Here is a 20,671-nt window from a genome sequence, read left to right as displayed (position 1 = left end):
CCCCAAATTTATTTATTTAATTTTTTGTTACATATCTAATAACATGGAAACTCTGGACGTTTTTCATGCTTGGTTTATGCTTTATGCCATTATCACTAAAACTATGATATCTATTCTGGACACATTTAACTTTTAGTTGTTTCACAGAAAAAAAAAATGACCGTCCCCTATGCATGGCCGCTAGAGGACGCACCACGACAACTCACTGCCTGCAGATAGAAATTAATTTAAATGTTTAATAATTGAATTGTTTTTATAAAATGTATATATTTATAATATTCTAAAAATGTTTGTTATTGTTTATAAGATAAGCTCATAATATATTAATCATAGCCTATCATTCATTGTATTGTAGCTTAATAATAATAATAATAATAATAATAGCAATCGTAGACTATATAAAACAATAATACATTTCTGTACTTAAAACTTATTTAAAATGAACATTTAAATATTTATATATTGATTTAACAGCTCTTGTGATTCTTACGCTCTGAGCAGTAACGGCTCTGACTCTGAGCTGTGAACCGCGCGCGTGCACGCGCTCACACAAACACACGCACGCTCTCGTGTTCTCATTCTCTGATCAGACAGAGTTGAACTGGAGTGTTGTATGTCCACGTTGAGCGGCTTCATTATGAACACAGATTATTTTTAAATAACAGCCTGTGCAGCGCAGAGCGTCTGTTTTCAAAGGTAAAAGATTTCATATAATGCTGTTTTTATTTTAGTTCAGTTTGTTGATAGTTGTTTTGTCGGCCGATGCTTTACTGTCGCATCTGTGCGTGAAAACAACTTGAGTTCTCAGATAAAAGTCAATTGATCTGTCTGAAGTCAGATAAAGTCTTGCTTTCAACGTGTTTATTTTGTCTAGAATGCTTTTAGTGTTTTTAGTGTAGCCAGTTCACAACTGAAAGTCGCCCCTAAATAAACTTCATGTGGCTTTAGTTGTTGCTTGTACTGAAACCGATTGATGTTGATATGCCTTTAGACACTTTTATCAATTACATTTTACATCGGGAGATCATATTATGCCATATTAGATATCTATATGAATTGTAGGGTATCAGTCAGTTGTGTCTTTTTGAGAGCTTTTTCAACGTTACATTTTGGATCTACAGTAAATAAATCCATCCGGGGTCACGTGTCAGCTTTTTCAACATTATCATTGTACTATATTAAAGTGTATTACTATTTAATATAACAAATGTGACATGATTTCAGCACAGAAACGAGAACGTAAAGTGCTTTAGTTTCAGTACACACTATGCCAGACTACCGTTTTACATTTTAAACGTGAATAATTGCTGGTGGTTCCCATGAGACACTGTTTCATGCTGAAACCTTGAACTTCAGAAGGACAGGATGCATTGTGGTCACCAGCCTACTTCCTTACCTTCTTTCAGAGCGCGAGGCGTGGCCCACGCTGGTTTCCACTTGAGTAGACCGCTCTTGTGTGTAATATCAAACACCTATGTCCTTAAATCTATCGTGCGCGAGGTGTTTACAGAAGTCAGTGGATTAGATGTTCTTTTTGAGGTGTACTAAAATATATTTAGAGGAAGTGAGAGCATACAACAGCTCGAGCATGTGTTTCTGTTTCTGAAACCCTCCAGTGAGAACTAATGAACCACAATCTCACTGACATGTGTGGCCTGCTACACATATGTGTATCCGTAAAAAGAGGCTGTTTGTTGGAGACACTTGTGCCTTACATCATAAAATTTTGCTTTGTCTTATTGTTGGAATTTTAAGTGTTTATGGCCACTAAAATTTGACATTTGATCATGATGAGCACAGACTGATGATTTGCATTATGCGTGTGTGCAATACTCTATTAGATCATCTGGGAAGAAGCTAATATGTTGCAGCCTGTCATCTAATAATAGGTTTGTGGCTTCTTTTTTGTCCTGCCGCTGCTAGAACACTGTGGTTTAAAAGTGATGTGTGAGTCACTTTTTGCTCTTCATCATTAAGTTGGCTATATAAACTTCTTCTTCTTCTTCTTCTTCTGAGCCAAAATTTTAGACTGTATCTTCTCCTAGAGCTTTAAAGCTACAGCCACCAAACTCAGGTCAGACCTTTAGACTGTTCTGACTCGGGTTGCTTTATCTTTTCAAACTGATCCGACTTAAGGTTTTCCTAAAAAATGAAGATTAAATATCATAAAAATCCCATAAACTTACATTGAGGGGGTCAAAACTTTTGTAAACTAAATCTTCTAGTGTATTTCAGCTGTCTATCACTATAGCAAATAAGCTTAAAGGATTAGTTCACTTTCAAATGAACATTAGCCCAAGCTTTACTCACCCTCAAGCCATCCTAGGTGTATATGACATTCTTCTTTCTGATGAACACAATCAGAGATATATTAATAAATATCCTGACGCATCCAAGCTTTATAATGGCAGTGAGCGGGATCAACGAGTATGAGCTGAAGAAAGTGCCTCCATCCATCATAAATGTGTACTCCACAAGGCTCCGGGGGGGTTAATAAAGGTCTTCTGAAGTGAAGCGATGCATTTGTGTAAAAAAATCCATATTTAACAAGTTATGAAGTAAAATCTAGCTTCTGCCAGACCGCCTTCCCTATTCAACTTACGAAAAAAGCTTAACTGACGCGACGCCAGTTTACACTTTCTTCGTAAGTTGAATATGGAAGGCGGTCTGGCAGAAGCTAGATTTTACTTCATAACTTGTTAAATATTTATTTATTTAGTTTTACACAAACGCATCGCTTTGCTTCAGAAGGACTGGACTTTGTTACCCCCTCCGGAGCCGTGTGAAGTATGTTTATGATGGATGGATGTGGATGGAGGCACTTTCTTCAGCTCATACTCGTTGGTATCGTTCACTGCCATTATAAAGCTCGGATGCGTCAGGATATTTATTAATATAACTCCGATAATGTTCATCAAAAAAGAAGAAAGTCATATACACCTAGGATGGCTTGAGGGTGAGTAAAGCTTAGGGTAATTTTCATTTAAAGTGAACTAATCCTTTAAAATTTTATTCTACGAAGTTTACTCATCTAGTTGTTATTATTATTATTATTATTATTATTATTATTATTATTTTCTTTTGCTTTATCAGACTGCATGAAATGATCTGTCATTAACAAAAAAAAAATCATATCTGGCTCATTTTGACCTTTTAAAGTTGCTAAGAATCTACAGCTGTCAAACTTTCAGCGTTTGTAACGCATCTGCACAAGTTTGACAGATGACTCGGCAAAAAGATTTAGCATTTCTGTAGGTTCTTCCACCAGCTAAGTCTTTTGTGGTGTTATTGGTGCTCTACTAGTTTTCACTTTAGTGGATTGGATGATAACACTGTAAAAAGGTCCTGACATTTAAGATACGTTCCAGGCACTCTTAACGTTCTTCAGAAATAGCCTACCTCACACCTTTCATTTAGTATCCATTCCAGGGTTGAGAAGGCCACTTGAGTTTTCCCTGGGGGAGAGTCCGGGGGGAAACTGGGTTCATAGGAAATAGGCTGAGCTATTTTAACAGAACATTACTATTGTTAATTTGCTAGACTTGGGGAACAAACAATGAACATGTTTTTCATTGTTTTTAGCACTGGGCATATATAGTCTGATCCATCAATTAAAATAAGAGTCTATTTTCAATGCATTAAAAGGTTAATTCACCCAACAGGAGTAGCCTATACAAATAAATGACATTTATGTAAGAAAATATTATTGTTTATTCCTTTTTTTCTGTAATGAATTGCTCTGGAATTGGTTAAATTCTGGCTTATGCACAGAAGTTTAGGATGTATTGCCACGTAATAAGGCTATATTTTTAACTGTTTGTTTCTCAGGGATATTTCAGTGTGTATTACATGCTAAACTCATGACGGCTGATTGTTTGAGTAGTTTTTGGCATTGTATCAGAGAAGTTATGTCACAATATTGTACTGCAAATAGTCCAAACTTGTTCTCTGCACAGCTCAAAAGATCCATGGCATACAAACGATAATCTTGCATGACATCTTACAAACAAAACACCCATTTATTTATTGTATTTTAATTTATTGGTTGTTTGAGTCTTGAGTTTCGGTGAGATTTTGACTTTGCAACTATGTGGTCGGACTGAGAGAACGTCAAGCCTAATGTGAAACTGATAGCTAAATCTTCACTTTTGTACACAGTTTATTAAATATAACCTACATGGGGAAGTTCAAGTATTACTGGAAGTTCTCTTCTCAAAAATTAATCCAAAGCTGTCCATGAATGGTGACCGTTCGCACGTTCATGTAAGCTGTAGTTCGTCTCTGCTGTGTATTTCTCTTGTTGGTTGTTTCATATTGGCTTCTGCCAGTAAAAACAGCTGAACTGAGCATAGATCACTGTTAAGGATCTTTCTCCATCAGCACCTTTTCATTGCCCTCCTGCCACTGACCTGTGATTAACTGAATTCACAAAGGAAGCGCTCCTGCTGTGCAAACAGCAGCCTGTTGGCGGTGACACACCTGTATTCCTTTGGCTGAACATCACATGGCATTTTCAACAGGATCCAACTGTGGATTTAGAGTTGGCATTTAATTTTAAAGAAGCAGAATGATGCACAATTTAGTTGTGTAAGTGAAAATGAAAACTTCCAAGTCTTTTTATTCCTTTAGTTTGATGCTGTGGTGTCAAAAATGGGTAAAACCATATCCAAAAAGTTTCCTGAAACACCAAAGAAAAATGGCTGCATCCTAGCCCACTTATAATTGCAAGCATGTGGTTATTTGTTAAGATCTGTGGGTGACCTCTGTGGATTTAGTTTCATGAGAAAATTGAAACGCAGCTTTGGCTTAACCTTCGCTTGAATAGTGCGGAGGCCGAGTCACAAAATCATGTTAAACCATTTATTGCTTTGTCCAAAAGGATAGACGTTTACGCAGACAATCCTACTAGTAGTGGCCCACATTTTTGATCCCATGATTTCTGTCAAGCCATTAGTTCCCCCGACTCATAGGCGAGACTGCAGTAAATAAATTATGCTTAGATCTCTTGCTAGCTTTGACCTGTTTTCCCTGGTCAGCTTATAGGAGATGTAATGTTTCTCAAAGAAACCTTTCCCTTTAGCAGTAACAGAAATTAAGGTGTTTTGGCTCAAGATCAAGTCTGAAGACTGATTTGTTTACGGCGGCACATTTGACTTCTCACGAGGGTGGTGGTTACGTGGAGAAAGCATAGGCTAGTGCTATTCCTTCCCTACCATAGACAACAAGGTGTAAAACAAAAATTCTGTTGCTATTTACTCTCACCCTCATGTTCTGAATCTGTATGATTTTATTTCTTCCACGGAACACAAAAGGAGGAATGCTGAATAATGTACTGTCCACTCATTTTTAAATAACATTTCTATTTTTGTGATCCACAGAATAACTAAAGTCTCAGTGAATTATCCCTTTAATAAATTTAGCGACCAAAGAACATCCAGCTCACATATCGATTAAGGAGCTTAAAACAATGACAGAAAAAAAATGTGCAAACCTTTAGGGGTAAAGGTAAAATGCTTGCACATTTTCTGATAGTGAAGAGAAGTTTGAAAGGGAAACTTGGGTTTCCATTTATATGATCTAATGTTTTGAATAGGACAGGTGGTTAAACAGAGAAAGGTACCCATGTGTCTCAGCAGAGCAGTTGTCTGGTAAACTGTAGACTCTGTAAGAGTCCCACCTGTCCACAGAGAATGTGAACTAACAGACCTCGCTAGTTTTCAACACATGGTGGTGAGTATCAGCTGCGACATTCCTGCTCTGTCAATATCTGATTCTATGCTGTCTAACTTCTTTGGCCACCTTGCAGAACTGAAAATTGACTTGCTGCTTAACTTTATAGCAATTCTCTGGCAAAGCTTGGGTTTTTTGTATGAATCTGACAAGAGAACCATACATTGGGAAAAGGCTGAACAGTTGGCCTGCACTGCAAAGTGTGATAGTTGTAGGGTTGTCAAAAGTACCGACTTAGCTACCAAGTCGGTACTGAAATTTTAAAAATATGACGATACCAGCATTTCCCCCTAGCATTTTGAGCACTATTGAGTGGATTCTTAAACACCTCTGATTGGCCATTGTGTTCACATGCTCAACAGCTATGTCTGTGATTGGCCTCATTGATCAACGCTTCAAAAACATGTTGTAAATAGACATCTTATGTCCGTACGGATACACTAATAGACGCCTGCTTTCAAACGCTCCTGTGTGTATCTATGTAAGCGTTCGGTGAAGAACTTCAAAGATGTCTGTTTACAACAAGTGTTGATCATCGTAGCTGATCACAGACATCTGTTGAGTGTGTGAACACAATGGCCAATCAGAGGTGTTTATGAGTCCTCTCAACAGTGCTCAAAATGCTAGGGGGTAAGTACTGACTTGGTACTCAGTCTGTACTTTTGACAACCCTAGATAGTTGTTGGAATTTTCAATGTGATTTCAGTCCTGGTCTTGCATGTTGCATGAGTTTGTCCAGCACCTTTCCTGACAAGACTGTTGGACTGGAAAAAAAAGAGTGCCTGAACAATTAGCTGACATAACAGAACTTGTCTGTTTTAGGCTCATGATGAATGTGCAACCTCACCTTGCATGGATGTGTGTCAGCTTCAGGCAGAACTTGGATGAATGTTGTAATATTGGTGGAATGTGGATGCCTCGGATCATTTTCATGTGTTTAAGCCAAATAGATGGGAAGGTGGATCTGTAGAGGACTAGTAATGTCAGCAACATTCAGGGACATGTTTCCATCTGGATGAGCTCATTTGCTCAAAGTCTTATGTTTGTTTTGTTTCTTTTTCAGATTTTGAGATGAAGAAGGACATTGATACGCTAATAGCTGAAGAACGGGCTGAAATCATCGAAAAATATGAGAAGGCAAGTTACATCCTTTTAGTTGTCTACTTTCTGACTTTCAACAGTTGTTGACCTGTGTTGAACTTTGACTGGTTGAGCCAATGTCCAGACAAGAGGAAACTGGTTAATGAATGTCCCTTAACTTTCAGCGACATGAACAACAAAGGCACACTGACAAAGTAGCACAAGTAGTAAGTAGTCATTAAATCAGATGTACATACAAGGACATTCCTCTTGGAGAGGCCAAGATTTGGGGTACGGTACTGTTTGTAGTAACCTAGGGTTATGTGTCTTGCTCAAGGGAACGATTGTGATAACTCATGGATCAACTATCCTAGATATTTAACCACTAGACTACACCACCCAAAAAGTTGCTGCAATTTGCTGATCTTGGCAAGGAAAAACCTTCCTTAGAGATGCTGCACACAACTTTACATTTGTGTCATGCCTAGTCATGACTTCGCAGTCAGTGGTTTTGTATGAATGTATCACCTAAATAAACATTTCAGACAGGCTTCAGAGGCATAAAACATCATGTCTAATGATCTGAATCAAATTCAAAATTGCTTCGGGTGTGTGTTCACAGTGTGTCTCTGTGTATGTGTGCACTTGGATGGGTGAAATGCAGAGCACAAATTATGAGTATGGGACACCATACTTGGCCACACGTCAAGTCACTTTCAAATTAGATTTAAAGATTTAAAGAATTGGATTTTCCCCATGAAATCAAAATTTACATTTTACAATTTACCCACCCCCTACAGTATAAATATACGATGAAGCTGCGGCTGAAATTGGTCACTTGTTCACACATTTACTATTTTCTGCATGGTGAATGACACGTAGTGCACTATATAGGGAATAGGGGACGAATATGCTTTCCATTGGGGCGAATGAAGTCTGGTTTCACGTTAGTGTCACTGCCGCAGCATGCACACAGTCTGCTCCGGTACAGAGACACGATAGCACAGAGTGGATCATATGCGCGAGTCGGCGCAGACCAGAAAACGTATCGGACCCATTTGAATTCTGTACAGAATGCTATATTTTAATGCAATATGGAGGAGATTAGGAGGAGAAACGGTTAGACAGACTCGGCATTAGAAACAGCACAGACGAGCAGCGTTGGGGGTAACGCATTACAAGTAACTTGAGTTACGTAATCAGATTTTTCTGGTTTCAAGTAACTAGTGAAGTGATGCATTAATTTTAAATTTACAACTAAATATGAGTTACTTTTTCAAATAGGTAATGCAAGTTACTTTGTTTTCCCATGTATTTACTGACAGCTCTCCTGTCCTCATGTTGAGAGAAATCGAGAGTGCAGAGGCGTCGTGCGTAAACATGATGGTTATTGTAGTTCTAGACTAAATGTGAGCATTTACTCATCTCACTTGCACAAAAAAAGTATTCCTCAAAATGAATAAAAACAGTGAAATGCAATCTCAGAATATACACAAACCTGTAATAATTAAATGTATTAAATTAAACAAATATATTTTATGTATTTAATCTTACTTTAACCAATGTCTTTTTACTTCACTGACCCAATGATCCAATTCAGCCTTACTAATAAGCAAAAATGACTTTAGACAAACATCACATTTGTGACCATCTTGAAGCTTATTCATTTCACTTTTGGTGTGAAAGGGCCTTTACATTTGCCAAAAACAGGCAAACTTCTTTGTTGTTGTTTAAAAAAAAAAAAAAAAAAAGCTCAGCCCAGGTGAGGAAAAAGTAATGCAAAAGTAATGTAACGCATTACTTTCCATAAAAAGTAACTAAGTAATGCGATTAGTTACTTTTTTTTAGGGAGTAACGCAATTTTGTAATGCATTACTTTTAAAAATAACTTTCCCCAACACTGGTGACGAGTGGAAGAGATGCATGCGCCATGCACCAACATAGCTTACACACTTTTCAAACTACACATCCTCAGCATGATTGTTGTTTTGCTTTTAGTAACAGTTTCATATTAAATCTAAAAGGGGACTCTATTAGACTGTGGCTGTTATAAGTTGTCAAATGCGGCGAATACCGAACTCAATGGCTCTGGGCGAACTGTGATATAAACAAAACGCTATTGGCCATTTTAAAAAAGGGGAGGAGCTGCTCGATATGTCCCGCTCTGTCTTCCTGTTTCAACACATTGAATAATGCTGCACATTTCAAGGCACTTCAGTGGGCCTTTAAATAAAACCAAGTTTAAAAGCTTTTGATAAAACCTAAAATATGTTTTGACCACAATGTGTTCCTTAGTATAAATGGAGTTTCTTCTGCTCCTCTTCATCGGATGCCATTTTTTAAAATTGTGTGTGAACTGTAGACATGGGGTTGTGGGATATCATGGGCACCGAAGGTATATCTATGCTGCCTTTAAAAATGTGTCCATAAAAAGACCATAACTTAGTAGACAGGATGTTACGTGCACATTGGATCCAGACAAGCCTTAGTGCCTTCGTACTTCCATATACAGCTTGCAAAGGCAGCAAGTTTTAGCTTTCTTCAGCCAAAATTTTTTGAGGAGGAAGCATCTTGATGGACAACAGCTGGATGTCATGCTTACATTGCTGCTACGACACTGACTACAATCTGGATGGAAATTCTCAGCGTACTTCGGATACCTTTAGATAAGTTTATGAAGCTTATACAGATAAGGTATTTAGGATATACAGAGAAATATATCAGTCTGTTAGAATAAATTGTGGATTCTGTGAGTTTATAGTATCATCCCTATTTATTTTGGATATCTGGATTGTTCTAAACAGAATGTTTCAAATGTTTTTCTTGCCTTTTACTTTAAGTCATCGTGTTGTTATTTGAGTCCCAATCATCTCATGGTTTGTGAGTCTTTTGCCTTTGCTCCAGTTTCTCAGTTTGTTTGTTGGGCTGGTTGCAGGGCAGGCAGGAGGGTGTGCACATCAAGCCCTGGGAGGATGCGGACTACAGCATCTACAAGGTCACAGACCGCTTCGGTTTCCTGCAGTAAGTCTCGCCTGTCCTGGCAGTTTTACCACACAGTCTAACAAGACGATGACCTCTGTCTTCATTTGAACATGTTAATTGCTCAACTGTTTTGTCAAGAACTTTTACACCTGACTGTAACCTCTAGAACAACGTTGTCAGGATTGTGTTTTATAAGTCTACAGTAAAATCTTCCAGTGACACTTCTGAAATTTTAAATGCAGATTTAACAACCATTTCCCCTTTATACTTTCTTTCCAGTGAAGAGGAACTGCCAACACCATCCGCAGTGGAGGAGAAGGTGACATTAGGATATCTGCTTTCCTTGCACCTGCAATCCGTTAAATCTTCTATGGCAAAATTAATTTTAAATAAGTTAACCCATTGAATTATGGTGTCTACTAAAGTTGACACCATAGTATATCCTCTATGTTTTACTTGCATTTTTAGATTTAAGACTAAAGTTCAGTATGCTCTTTCCCTAGTACAAACTCCAGGAGGTCGAAAGAGAGGAAAAATGGGTTAAGATGGTGAAAAAGTGGGAAAAGTACCACAACAGTGAAAAGGTAACTTATAATGCCCAGTTTTACAGACGAGGCTTAAACCTAGTCCCAGACTAAAATGCATGTTTGAGCTGTTACTGACCGGTTGAGCTTGCACTGATATATCTTAAAATATGTCAGTGCTATTATTATGTCTCAAGATGCACGCCAGCAATGTTTTTTTTTTCTAAGGCATGTTTATAAAAGCTACTTAAATGTCCTAATTTAAAGGGAACCTATTATGCAAAATTAACTTTTACATGGTGTTTGATCATAAATGTGTTGGCAGTGTGTGTGTACACAACAACCCTATAATGATAAAAATCCACCCGCTCGTTTTTTTTTTTTTTTAATCCCCATAAATCATAAGCAGTGTCTGAGAACAAGCCGTTAGCAGATTCTGTACAAAGTAGGGGTGTAACGATACATGTATTCTTACCAAAAATTTTTGGTACGCGTCTTTCGGTTCGGTACACGTGTACCGATGAGTACAAAGTTGTAGCCCATTAACTACTTTTAACCACCAATAATCGCAATAAGCTCTGTGTTTTATTACTTTCAATAAGTAAACACAGTCTCATTCCTCAAATTCTGTCCATTTTATCACGAAATTCAAACAATATGCCATTTTGTCGCTCTTTAATGTGTTGTGACAGATCGCTGTATAGGCGCCTCATTTCAAGCGTAAGCGCAGAGCGCGAGTGAACGCGATCATCTCTTCCTCTTTACTACTGTGTGATGTATAATAAACTTAATAAAACTCATCAGTAAAGTTTTGGTCATCATTTGGACTCGGTCTGCTACAAAAGGCTTGTACTAATAATGGATAAAAGCAAGATGACAACGCAAGTTATAACTGTAATTAAACTAAACTATACCTGGTCTATCTCCATGCAGCATATATTCTCTGGCTCTGTAGGCATCATTGTCCGACTCTGGTTTGAACTGAACACCGCTACTGACAGTTTCTGACACTTTCAGTGCGTGAGATTGTCCTGTTTTGTTGTTGCATGAGCTCTCGAAGCTCCGCCCTCTTCTTGAAAGGGGGCCGGGAGCAGCAGCTCATTTGCATTTAAAGGGACACACACAAAGACAGCGCGTTTTTGCTTACCCCCAAAAAGTAGCAATTTTAACATGCTATAAAAAATTATTTGTGGGGTATTTTGAGCTAAAACTTCACATACACACTCTACATCTTGTATAAAAGGGCATAATAGGTCCCCTTTAACTAAGGCCTAATCCTGGCCTAATCTTAAACCCTGTCTGTGTGAAACCAGGGGATAAATTTGATAATTCCAGCTTTAATTAGATGAATTTAAAGCAATCATAAAATGGTTAATATATAGAAATATTTAACATTGTTGCCCTTTGTTATATTGCTGCCATTATATTTACATAATATGCCACTCAAGGCTGCTGTTTTTCACTGATTTTTACTACGTTTAAAGAGGCCCACACGTCCGGAATTATGGAGACCCAAAAATAAATCTCGCCATTTATTTGTTTCCTCTTCCCATGTGCATTTTGCAGATGATGAAGCGGGTATACAAGGGGATTCCCTTGAAGCTGCGCGGTCAGGCCTGGGCTCTGCTACTGGATGTGGAAAATGTGAAACAGGCAAACTTCAGGAAATACGAGGTAGGAGCTTTGCAGAGATCATTTTTGTGAGATATGTGGCCGTTTGATGTTCATTTATTCAATGACTCACTTGTTTGGGTTTTACTTTGTCCTGTGTGATTGTTTGGGTTTAGCCAGACTGTTTTGTCTCCAATCTGCCCTCTTGGCACAACAAGGTTTTAATTTCATAACAAAGGTTTTCTGCTTTACATGGTTTGCAGTCTAACAACTCTTACATAAAAGTTCCATGGTATTAAAGAGATATTTCACCAAAAAATGAAAATTATCCCATGATTTGCTCATCCTCAAGCCATCCTAGGTGTATATGACTTTCTTTTTCAGACGAACACAATCGGAGTTATACTATAAAATATCCTGGGTCTTCCAAGCTTTATAATGGGAGTGAATAATTTCACACGGGTCCAGGGGGTTAATAAAGGCCTTCTGAAGCAAAGCGATGGGTTTTGTAAGAAAAATATCCATATTTAAATATTCATAAACTAAAATAAATAGCTTCCGTCAGACGGCTGTACTCAACGAGCTGACGCATTGATGAATGCGGAAGCTCAGAGGATGGAGCAAAACTAACACCGGTCACGAATTAGAAGTCAAAAACGAGAATTCTTAAAGAGAAATATCGGAGGATTTCGATATAAGAGAAGAGGAGCTTGAGTTTGTTGCCCAGCCCTATTTGTTTGAACCATGAGAGGTATCTAAGCTTACACTACTCCTACATACTACGTCATTAATCGCGTCAGAAGTTACTCTTTTATAGTATAGCTAGTTAGTTTATAAAGTTTTAAATATTGCTATTTTCTTACAAAAACACAACGCTTTACTTCAGAAGGCCTTCATTAACCCCCTGGAGCTGTATGGATTACTTTTATGATGGATGGATGCACTTTTTTGAACTTCAAAAACAGGAGCGGCATTCACTCCCATTATAAAGCTTGGAAGAGCCAGGATATTTTTTAATATAACTCAGATTGTGTTCATCTGAAATAAGATAGTCATATACACCTAGGATGGCTTGAGGGTGAGTAAATCATGGGATCATTTTCATTTTTGGGTGAACTATCCCTTTAATATTACAAATTATTTTTACAGTTATTATTGCAGTTGTTTTTTTTTTTTTAGTCATTGCAGAAACTGTAGAGTTCAAGATTTGTATCTATAACTGAATGTGTATCTATATCTGAATTTCTAAATATATCTAGGTGCCACTGTAATATTTATAACTTGTTTACTGCTCTGATGAATGCAAATAGCAGAAGCGTCTATCTTAAACGGAAACCAGTGGCTATCAAGGTTTCTTTGTGAAAATTTAGATGCATTGTAGTTCAGGGAACAGCCTGGTAACTTTACTGTAAATGCAGCCATTACTGTAAATGCAATGTTTTTAAAAGTTTAACTGTGGATATAATTTAAAGGATAGTTTACCCCAAATGATAATTTTGTCAGCTCTTTGTGTACAACAACAGTTTATAGTGACAATGTCCAAAAACTTTCTCCTGCACAGATAACCATTATTAAGGCGTTTGTACATCGACTTTCAGAGAACTGCATGAACATTGATGCTCTGATGCTCTTAACAGCAGTCTCAAACTCGAAATTGTTCACAACATATTGATTATTTCCAATCATTTTTGTTTTCATGTTGTTGCAGAAAATGAAGGAACAAGCCAAGAAGTATTCAACAGAAATTAAGCAGATTGATCTTGATGTCAACAGGACCTTTAGAAACCATATCATGTTCATGGAACGCTTTGGGGTCAAGTAAGATATTGCATGAATGCAAACATGCGCATACAAAATCTAGTTTTATCTTTGTTTCACTCAAGGTCTGTTTGGCATTGTACTTCTTTTTGTTTGTGTGTCTAACGCAGCCTTTCGTGTTGAGATGGTTCTGAAATGAGGTGCTCAGACCCTGTCTTAGCCAAAACAAGAGCAACTTCCTCTTTGTCACTGCATTTTTGTTCAGCTTCCTGCCCTAACAGGAAATGACACAACTGGTGACTCATTACCATTATGCCCAGAATAAATATATACTTTGATGTTATCCATAACAACTAAAGTTTTGCCACAGTGTCATGAAAAAAAAAAAATTATTTCCTTTTGTGCCGGACAATCATAAAGACCCACTTGGGATTGTATATCCTCTTAAGAATGGGCAGATGTCAAAAACATTTTTTTTTTTCTTCTGTTTTTAAACTGCCATCGAGTCAATCATGGCTTTTGTAGACCAGATGCCCTTCAATAACCTTTCAGTAAATTTGATATTCAACAGTCTTCCCACTTACTTAGAAAATTAAAACTAAAATGGTCTTCAAACCTCACAGTGTATAGACCAAAGTGCACGAAGAGGTTTCAGCCATGAGGTTTGCATGGGCTGCACACCCACAATAAACGTAGATCAACCACCAACCTCTGTACACAGGCAGGGTATCTGGTGGATGGAAGATTTGAGCAATGACTTCTCCATTTTTATTAGCACTGCACAGCCAATAAGAGGATATGGGGCGGAAGTGCTGTTTAACACATCTGCTATTTGTTTGTGTTACTCTTGAGTGTTTCTACAACACACTGGTCACAATTCTGCTTTCCTCTGGCTTGTTACCAAGGGTCTTGCAGTGCATTTCTAAATCTTTTCAAATCTGCAGACGCTATGAATTATTAACGCACATCTCCTTTGGATGTGATGGCTTATGCATGAATGGACTCTTACTGCTACTGTGAGCTGGTTTCTTTCTACTGTTCAATTTGGGCTGGACCCTCAGTGCTTTTTGTTCATTTTTGACATATAAAAAGTATTTAAAAAAAAAAAATAAATCTGCTGGCATAAACATTGGCATTAACATCATGAAGTTTTCTTATGGTTATACCTTGCCATGTCATGAACAGTTCAAATTAATTTGACCTTTTCGAGAGACTAAGATATCGTTTCCTGTTTTATGTTTTTGGTGTCACATGACAACAAAATGGCTTCCTGCATGTTGGTTATACAACAATTTGTTTTGGCAGACAGGTTTTTCAAATCTTATTAATTTACTTGACTTTGTCTTATGAAATAATAATAAAAATGTACAATTTTTTTTTTTTTTTTTTTTTTCCCCAGATTTTTATTAACACTTGATATTTTTAACGTTATACGCATACACAAAATATTGTAAATTCATTTTAATTCAGAAATTAAAAACATGTTCATCATAGAAGAGTCACATTCATTGTCATTATCTGTATGAAATGCATTTTTAATGTAATTTTGAATACTGTATTCAGTCACAAAAATAATAGCTTCATGTCATTGACCCAATTTTTGGCCCACTATTAGTATCACGTCATTAACCCACATTGAAACTTTCATTGTTCATTTGAAATTTTTCGTTGAACTTCCTTTCAGTAACCACTGAAGGCTGTTTTTGACCTGTGTTTTTTGTCTTTTACAGACAGCAAGCCCTGTTCAATGTGCTGGCAGCTTATTCGGTCTACAACACGGTGAGGGACTGACGGAGTCTGAATGTTTGTGTGTAAATGTCTTATGTAACTCAGAACAGCATGTGCTGGATGAACCAGGGCGGAGAGGAAGAAGGGCAGTTCGGTGTCCCACCCTGTCAACAGAGTCCTACACAGACACACACATACACACAATTACCCCACTAATGACGACTTCCTATTCACTTCTATTGTTCTTAAGTTCAGCTAAATATAATGACTTTAGACCCTAACAATGAAATAAAACTTTTATCAGTGATATGGCTGCATGCCAGTTTGCATATTATCCATACTTGTATAGCATGCAAGATTAGGAGAACTGTGTCCCGAATGGTAGCATGTACTATAAATATGGATGATATACTATTTCCAATTTTGGAACTGTGCGTGTGTGCCTTTTGGGTTAATATTGCCCATAACCCCTTTTGTTTGCAAATGTATGAACTTCAAAGTTGGATAAACTTAAAAATTAAAGCAGAACAGATTTTATTACTGTAGACATCATATGCTTGCTGACTTTTTTGGACATTCCGAACACAACAAACTCACAAAGAAAAATGTGCCACCTTTCTAGGAGGTGCATGACACATGAAAACCATTTGTTTTAAAATAGTCTAAAAATACCAAACATGCTTGATCTCCTCTAATTGGATGGACTCATATGGTATGACTCGGCTCGGCTCACTTTACTTTCAGTTTGCTTTTCCACTGCAGTTTAGTATCAATTCAAAGTGGGTGGGATTATAGACTGATCATTATAGTTGCGCCGCCTCTACTGCCGTGGATCCGCTCCTCGGCTACCAACGAGGGGAACGTCTGCACCTCATCTACTGACCACAATACAGCCATTTTTGTTTTGTTTTTTTAAGTTGCGTGCAACAGTTGTTTAAAGAAGTGGTTTAAAAAAGTTGCGTGAACAAATGATACTGCGGTGGCTGTTACTGACTATATACATCTAGCGGGTTTGGTGTCTCATGTTTCAAATCCAAAGACGCTGGTAGTGACGATTCTCTCTGACCAATCAGTGATCTGCAGTGTTTACACATCACATTTTAATATCAGTACAGCTCGATTGGAACCGGAACCTGAGGTGGTACTACCTAAAGCGAGCCGTACCGAGCCGTACCATGCAGTGGAAAAGCGCCAATAGTCTGCTGCTAGAAAATCGGAGACTGTGCACATCACACACTATATGATTTTCGGTGAAATCGGTCAAAACTTCTCTGCACAAAATCTGCAGACTGTAAACTGTTGTTTATTCCAGCCTTTAAATGATTTCAGATGTTTAGCTAGTTGCCAGGTTTCTGAGCTTGACCAGCTGAACAGCCCAAAACCACTCTAAAACCAACCAGTTTGACAAGGCTGGAAAACCAGCTAAAGCCCAGAACACACCAAGCCGACACCGACGAACTAGTGGCGACAAAAGCAGACTGCGGGGTTGGCTCACGTCGGCAGCGTCTGGGTCCAAAGTTGCCATGACACACCAAACTGACGCTCGACACCCGACGGCCAAGTAGCACGTCCGTTCTGCGCCTGCGTAAGATGAAATGCCTTTCCATACCAGCAGGTGGCAGTAGCTGAACAGCCAATCAGAATGATCAGATGGCCCGACTGACCGACGAGCTCCGACGCGGAAATGTTGAATCGGCCGGAAAAAAGTCGATGACCAACTTCAGCCGACGATGCAGAATACACTGAGGAAACTTAGTCGGCCGATGAACAAAAACTGCCCGACAGCCGACCATCGGCTTGGTGTGTTCCGGGCTTAAGACAAGTAAACAAATGTAGAGGATCGACAAAGACAAATGGAAAAATGTTTTATAATGATGGTTTGACAGGATGTTTGGCAAAACTGCTGGAACATTAGGTGCACATAAATTTCTTTGTTTGTAAAAGTGAGGAGCGTGTCGGTCTCAAAGAGACAGGAAATGGTACCATATTCCTTTTCCTTCCCGATGTGCCTAGCACAATGTGGGTCAACTTGGCAAGAGGAGGGCGATGGAGGGGGGAAAGAGGTAGAGAGAACAAGAAGCAGGCCTTTGTCTATGTCAGAAGTAGTACAGAAGCACTAAAAAGTTTTGTAATTAGTGAAATGAGCACTATTATTTCCTTAAGGCTTAGGCCATTTTCTATGTCTGAATGTTGTTTGATGTTTTTTAGAGTAACTTACACCACACTGTTGGTTATGTGGTTTTGTATAGGAAGTGAGCTACTGTCAGGGGATGAGCCAGATCGCTGCCATTCTGCTCATGTACATGAATGAGGAAGATGCATTCTGGGCCTTATCACAGCTACTGACCAATCAGAAACATGCCATGCATGGTGAGTGTCTCTCACTCTCTTTAGATAAATAGATAGATCTTTTGTTTTTGTAAAACGTGCTTTAATTATTGATTTAATCTCTGTCTTTCTCTGGTTTCTAAAAGGATTCTTCATCCCAGGTTTTCCCAAACTCCACCGTTTTCAGCTTCATCATGACCAAATATTGTCCAAACTCCTTCCCAAACTCAGGAAACACTTGGTGAGATTTTTTATGTTGAACCTTAAGTTGCTTGGCTTTAACAAAATATAAGTAAATGCTTATATTTGTTGTTGTCTTCAACTCAGGATAAGGAACAGATGTCCACTGGTATCTACACAACCAAATGGTTCCTTCAGTGTTTTATTGATAGGGTGAGGCATAATTTTCATTTTTAACTTGTCAACATTTTGTTATTTACTCTTAAAGGGGCTGTTTCCCAGACAGAGATTAAGCCTAGTCCTAGACTAAAATGGCCCTTTAAACCAGATTAACAGAAATCTGCTTTCTCTGCCATGATTTTAATAGTCCTAGACAGTCTAGTCCAGAGTTTAATAAGCTGATTTCCTGGAGGAAGACTAGAGCTGCTCCAGGACTAAATTGAGGCTTAAATTAAACCTACCATGGGACTGTTTCAAAGAAGACACATGTATTACTTGGATACATACACAGTAAAATCCCCAAAGTTAAATCAACTCTGCTCAGAGTACATATGGTCCCTCTCTAAATAGTGTTAAAGGAACACTGAAGCAGAGTTAAAATTAATGAGATAATTAAGCAATTAATAAGGCTGTGACTGAAGCCAGTTGTAGTTCTTGTGTTTCTCTTTTCTTCAGTGATTCTGCTTGTTAACAGCAGGTGTTCATCACAAATGCACAATCACTTAATTAATTGTTTAATTATCTCATTAACTTTAACCCCGCTTCAGTGTTATTTTAACACTATTTAGAGAGGGACCTCTGAGCAGAGTTGATTTAACTCTGGAGATTTTGCTGTGTACAGTTGTGGTCAGAACTATTGGCACCCTTTGCAAATATAAAAAAAAAAAAAAAAAAAAAAAATCACATAAACCTAACCTTTCATTGAAGTAAAACAACTGAAAATGGGGGAAAATCTCATTATGAAATGTTTTTCTCTAATACATTCTCTAAACATTGGCCACAATTAATGGCACCCTTTTATTCAATACTTTCTGCAACCTCCTTTTGCCAAGATAACAACTCTTGAGTCATCTCCTAAAAAGCTGAGAAGAGATCAGAGATCACTCCATACAGAATCTCTCCAGATCCTTCAGTTTCCCAAGTCCATGTTGATCCACATTCCTCTTGAGTTTTCAATAGGGTTCAGGTCAGGGAACTGGGACAGCCATGGCAGAACCTTAATTTTTTTTTTTTTTGTTGTTGTTGTTGTTGTCATTGTTGATTTTGATGTCAAACTCTAGATGGTGCATGCTGATAGGTCTTTCCTGGTTCATTCCATGTTTTATAGCCAACCTCTGTCATGTGAATCCAGATTAGCACAGTTGTTTTTAAATGAATCTTGTTTATTTTAGTTCGGGACTTCGTAGTCCAGGTGTTAGTAATCTGTACTTAATCTGTGTTTCAGAAAGCCATTTTTAAGACATGATTAACTAGTCCTACTCCTGGTTTAATTTAAACCCTGTTTGGGAAACCGCCCCAAAAGGTTCATAGTGGTACCATAAGGGTACATATTACTAATCTAAGGCACTAATAGGCACCTTTTAGACATAGATAAACAGTAAAATGCAGTCATTCTTTCTTTCTGGAACCCCTCTCTGTGAACTAGTCAAGGCCAGGACAAAAGGCTTGGTTGTACTAGCTTATTTTTCCCCTGCTGGGGCAGGACTTTTTTTTTTTTTTTTTTAACCAGCAGAGTCCAAATTCTGCAACTCTTTGCTGAATATTCAAGGAAGAGAATCACGTCACTCACTTACAGCGAGTTTTCGTGTGAAAAAGACTGGAAACATCATCTGCTAAAATTTTTATATGGTTAGGCTGAACCCCTTAGAGAATCTAATGTCAGTGTTTTATTTATGTTGGCGTTCTGCTTAGCGGGTTTATGACTTCTTGTGTTTCTACTTCATAGACACCCTTCACACTCACTCTGCGTCTTTGGGATATCTACATATTAGAGGGAGAAAAGGTTCTTACCGCCATGGCCTATACTCTCCTCAAATTGCACAAAAGTAAGTAAGATTTCCACTTGGTGGATCTCTGTAGCCTAGTGGTTAAACATCTGGGCTGGTAACTGAAAGTTTGAAGGTACAGAATCTACAATAGATAATCCATGAGCTATCACTATTACAACACAGAACTGTATGGTGGTTAAAGGTTGCTTTAAACTATCATCATTGCAACATATTATTATATAGTGAAATTGTATAGTTATATTTAGTCTTAGTCTGGGCTCAAAAACACAAAAGAGTTATGGTTGTAGTAGAAAATAAACTTCCTAGATATAAGATTAATTTGAAGTTTATAGTCTAAAGCTTTATTCTTCCTTTCAGAGCATCTTCTGAAGATGTCTCTGGAGGACCTGAGGGAGTTTCTGCAGGACCGTATTGTTTCCTCCTTCAGCATGAGTGATGATGTTGTTATTGATCACCTACAATCATCTATGTCAGAACTCCGCAGAATGAAGCTTGACCTCCCTCCTCCAGGTAAAGGACAAAATTGTTGTTGTAAATGAGAACATTCTGTGCAAATACCGGAGAATATAATTAAGGATGTTGTGTTCACAAGATGTACTTTACAATTCTATTATGAATGTCTTTGGTGTCTGTAAAGCCGAGTTCACACTGTACGATTTTGGCCATCTGAGACAATTTTTTTGAATCCTAAAAGTTTCCTCGGATCCTAGGCCAAAATCTGAAGTCTTTGATCGTTAGTTT

General features: G+C 38.0%; 1 protein-coding gene across 1 annotated transcript in view; it reads left to right on the top strand.

The window, feature by feature from the left end:
• Positions 1-530: 530 nt before the first annotated feature.
• The window catches only part of si:dkeyp-19e1.3 (USP6 N-terminal-like protein), a 23,156-nt gene continuing 3,015 nt past the window's right edge, over positions 531-20,671 (top strand). Inside the window, exons 1-13 of the mRNA XM_051884949.1 lie at positions 531-696; positions 6,794-6,867; positions 9,746-9,831; positions 10,072-10,111; positions 10,296-10,376; positions 11,883-11,990; positions 13,636-13,745; positions 15,416-15,464; positions 17,663-17,783; positions 17,888-17,982; positions 18,069-18,134; positions 19,867-19,966; positions 20,288-20,440. Of these exons, the coding sequence (XP_051740909.1) occupies positions 6,802-6,867; positions 9,746-9,831; positions 10,072-10,111; positions 10,296-10,376; positions 11,883-11,990; positions 13,636-13,745; positions 15,416-15,464; positions 17,663-17,783; positions 17,888-17,982; positions 18,069-18,134; positions 19,867-19,966; positions 20,288-20,440 (1,075 nt within the window). The 5' untranslated portion in view covers positions 531-696; positions 6,794-6,801. The remainder of the gene's footprint in view (positions 697-6,793; positions 6,868-9,745; positions 9,832-10,071; positions 10,112-10,295; positions 10,377-11,882; positions 11,991-13,635; positions 13,746-15,415; positions 15,465-17,662; positions 17,784-17,887; positions 17,983-18,068; positions 18,135-19,866; positions 19,967-20,287; positions 20,441-20,671) is intronic.

This window comes from Ctenopharyngodon idella, chromosome 24, assembly GCF_019924925.1.
Source record: "Ctenopharyngodon idella isolate HZGC_01 chromosome 24, HZGC01, whole genome shotgun sequence".
Lineage (NCBI taxonomy): Eukaryota > Metazoa > Chordata > Actinopteri > Cypriniformes > Xenocyprididae > Ctenopharyngodon > Ctenopharyngodon idella.
This window is presented reverse-complemented; position numbering and strand designations above follow the sequence as displayed.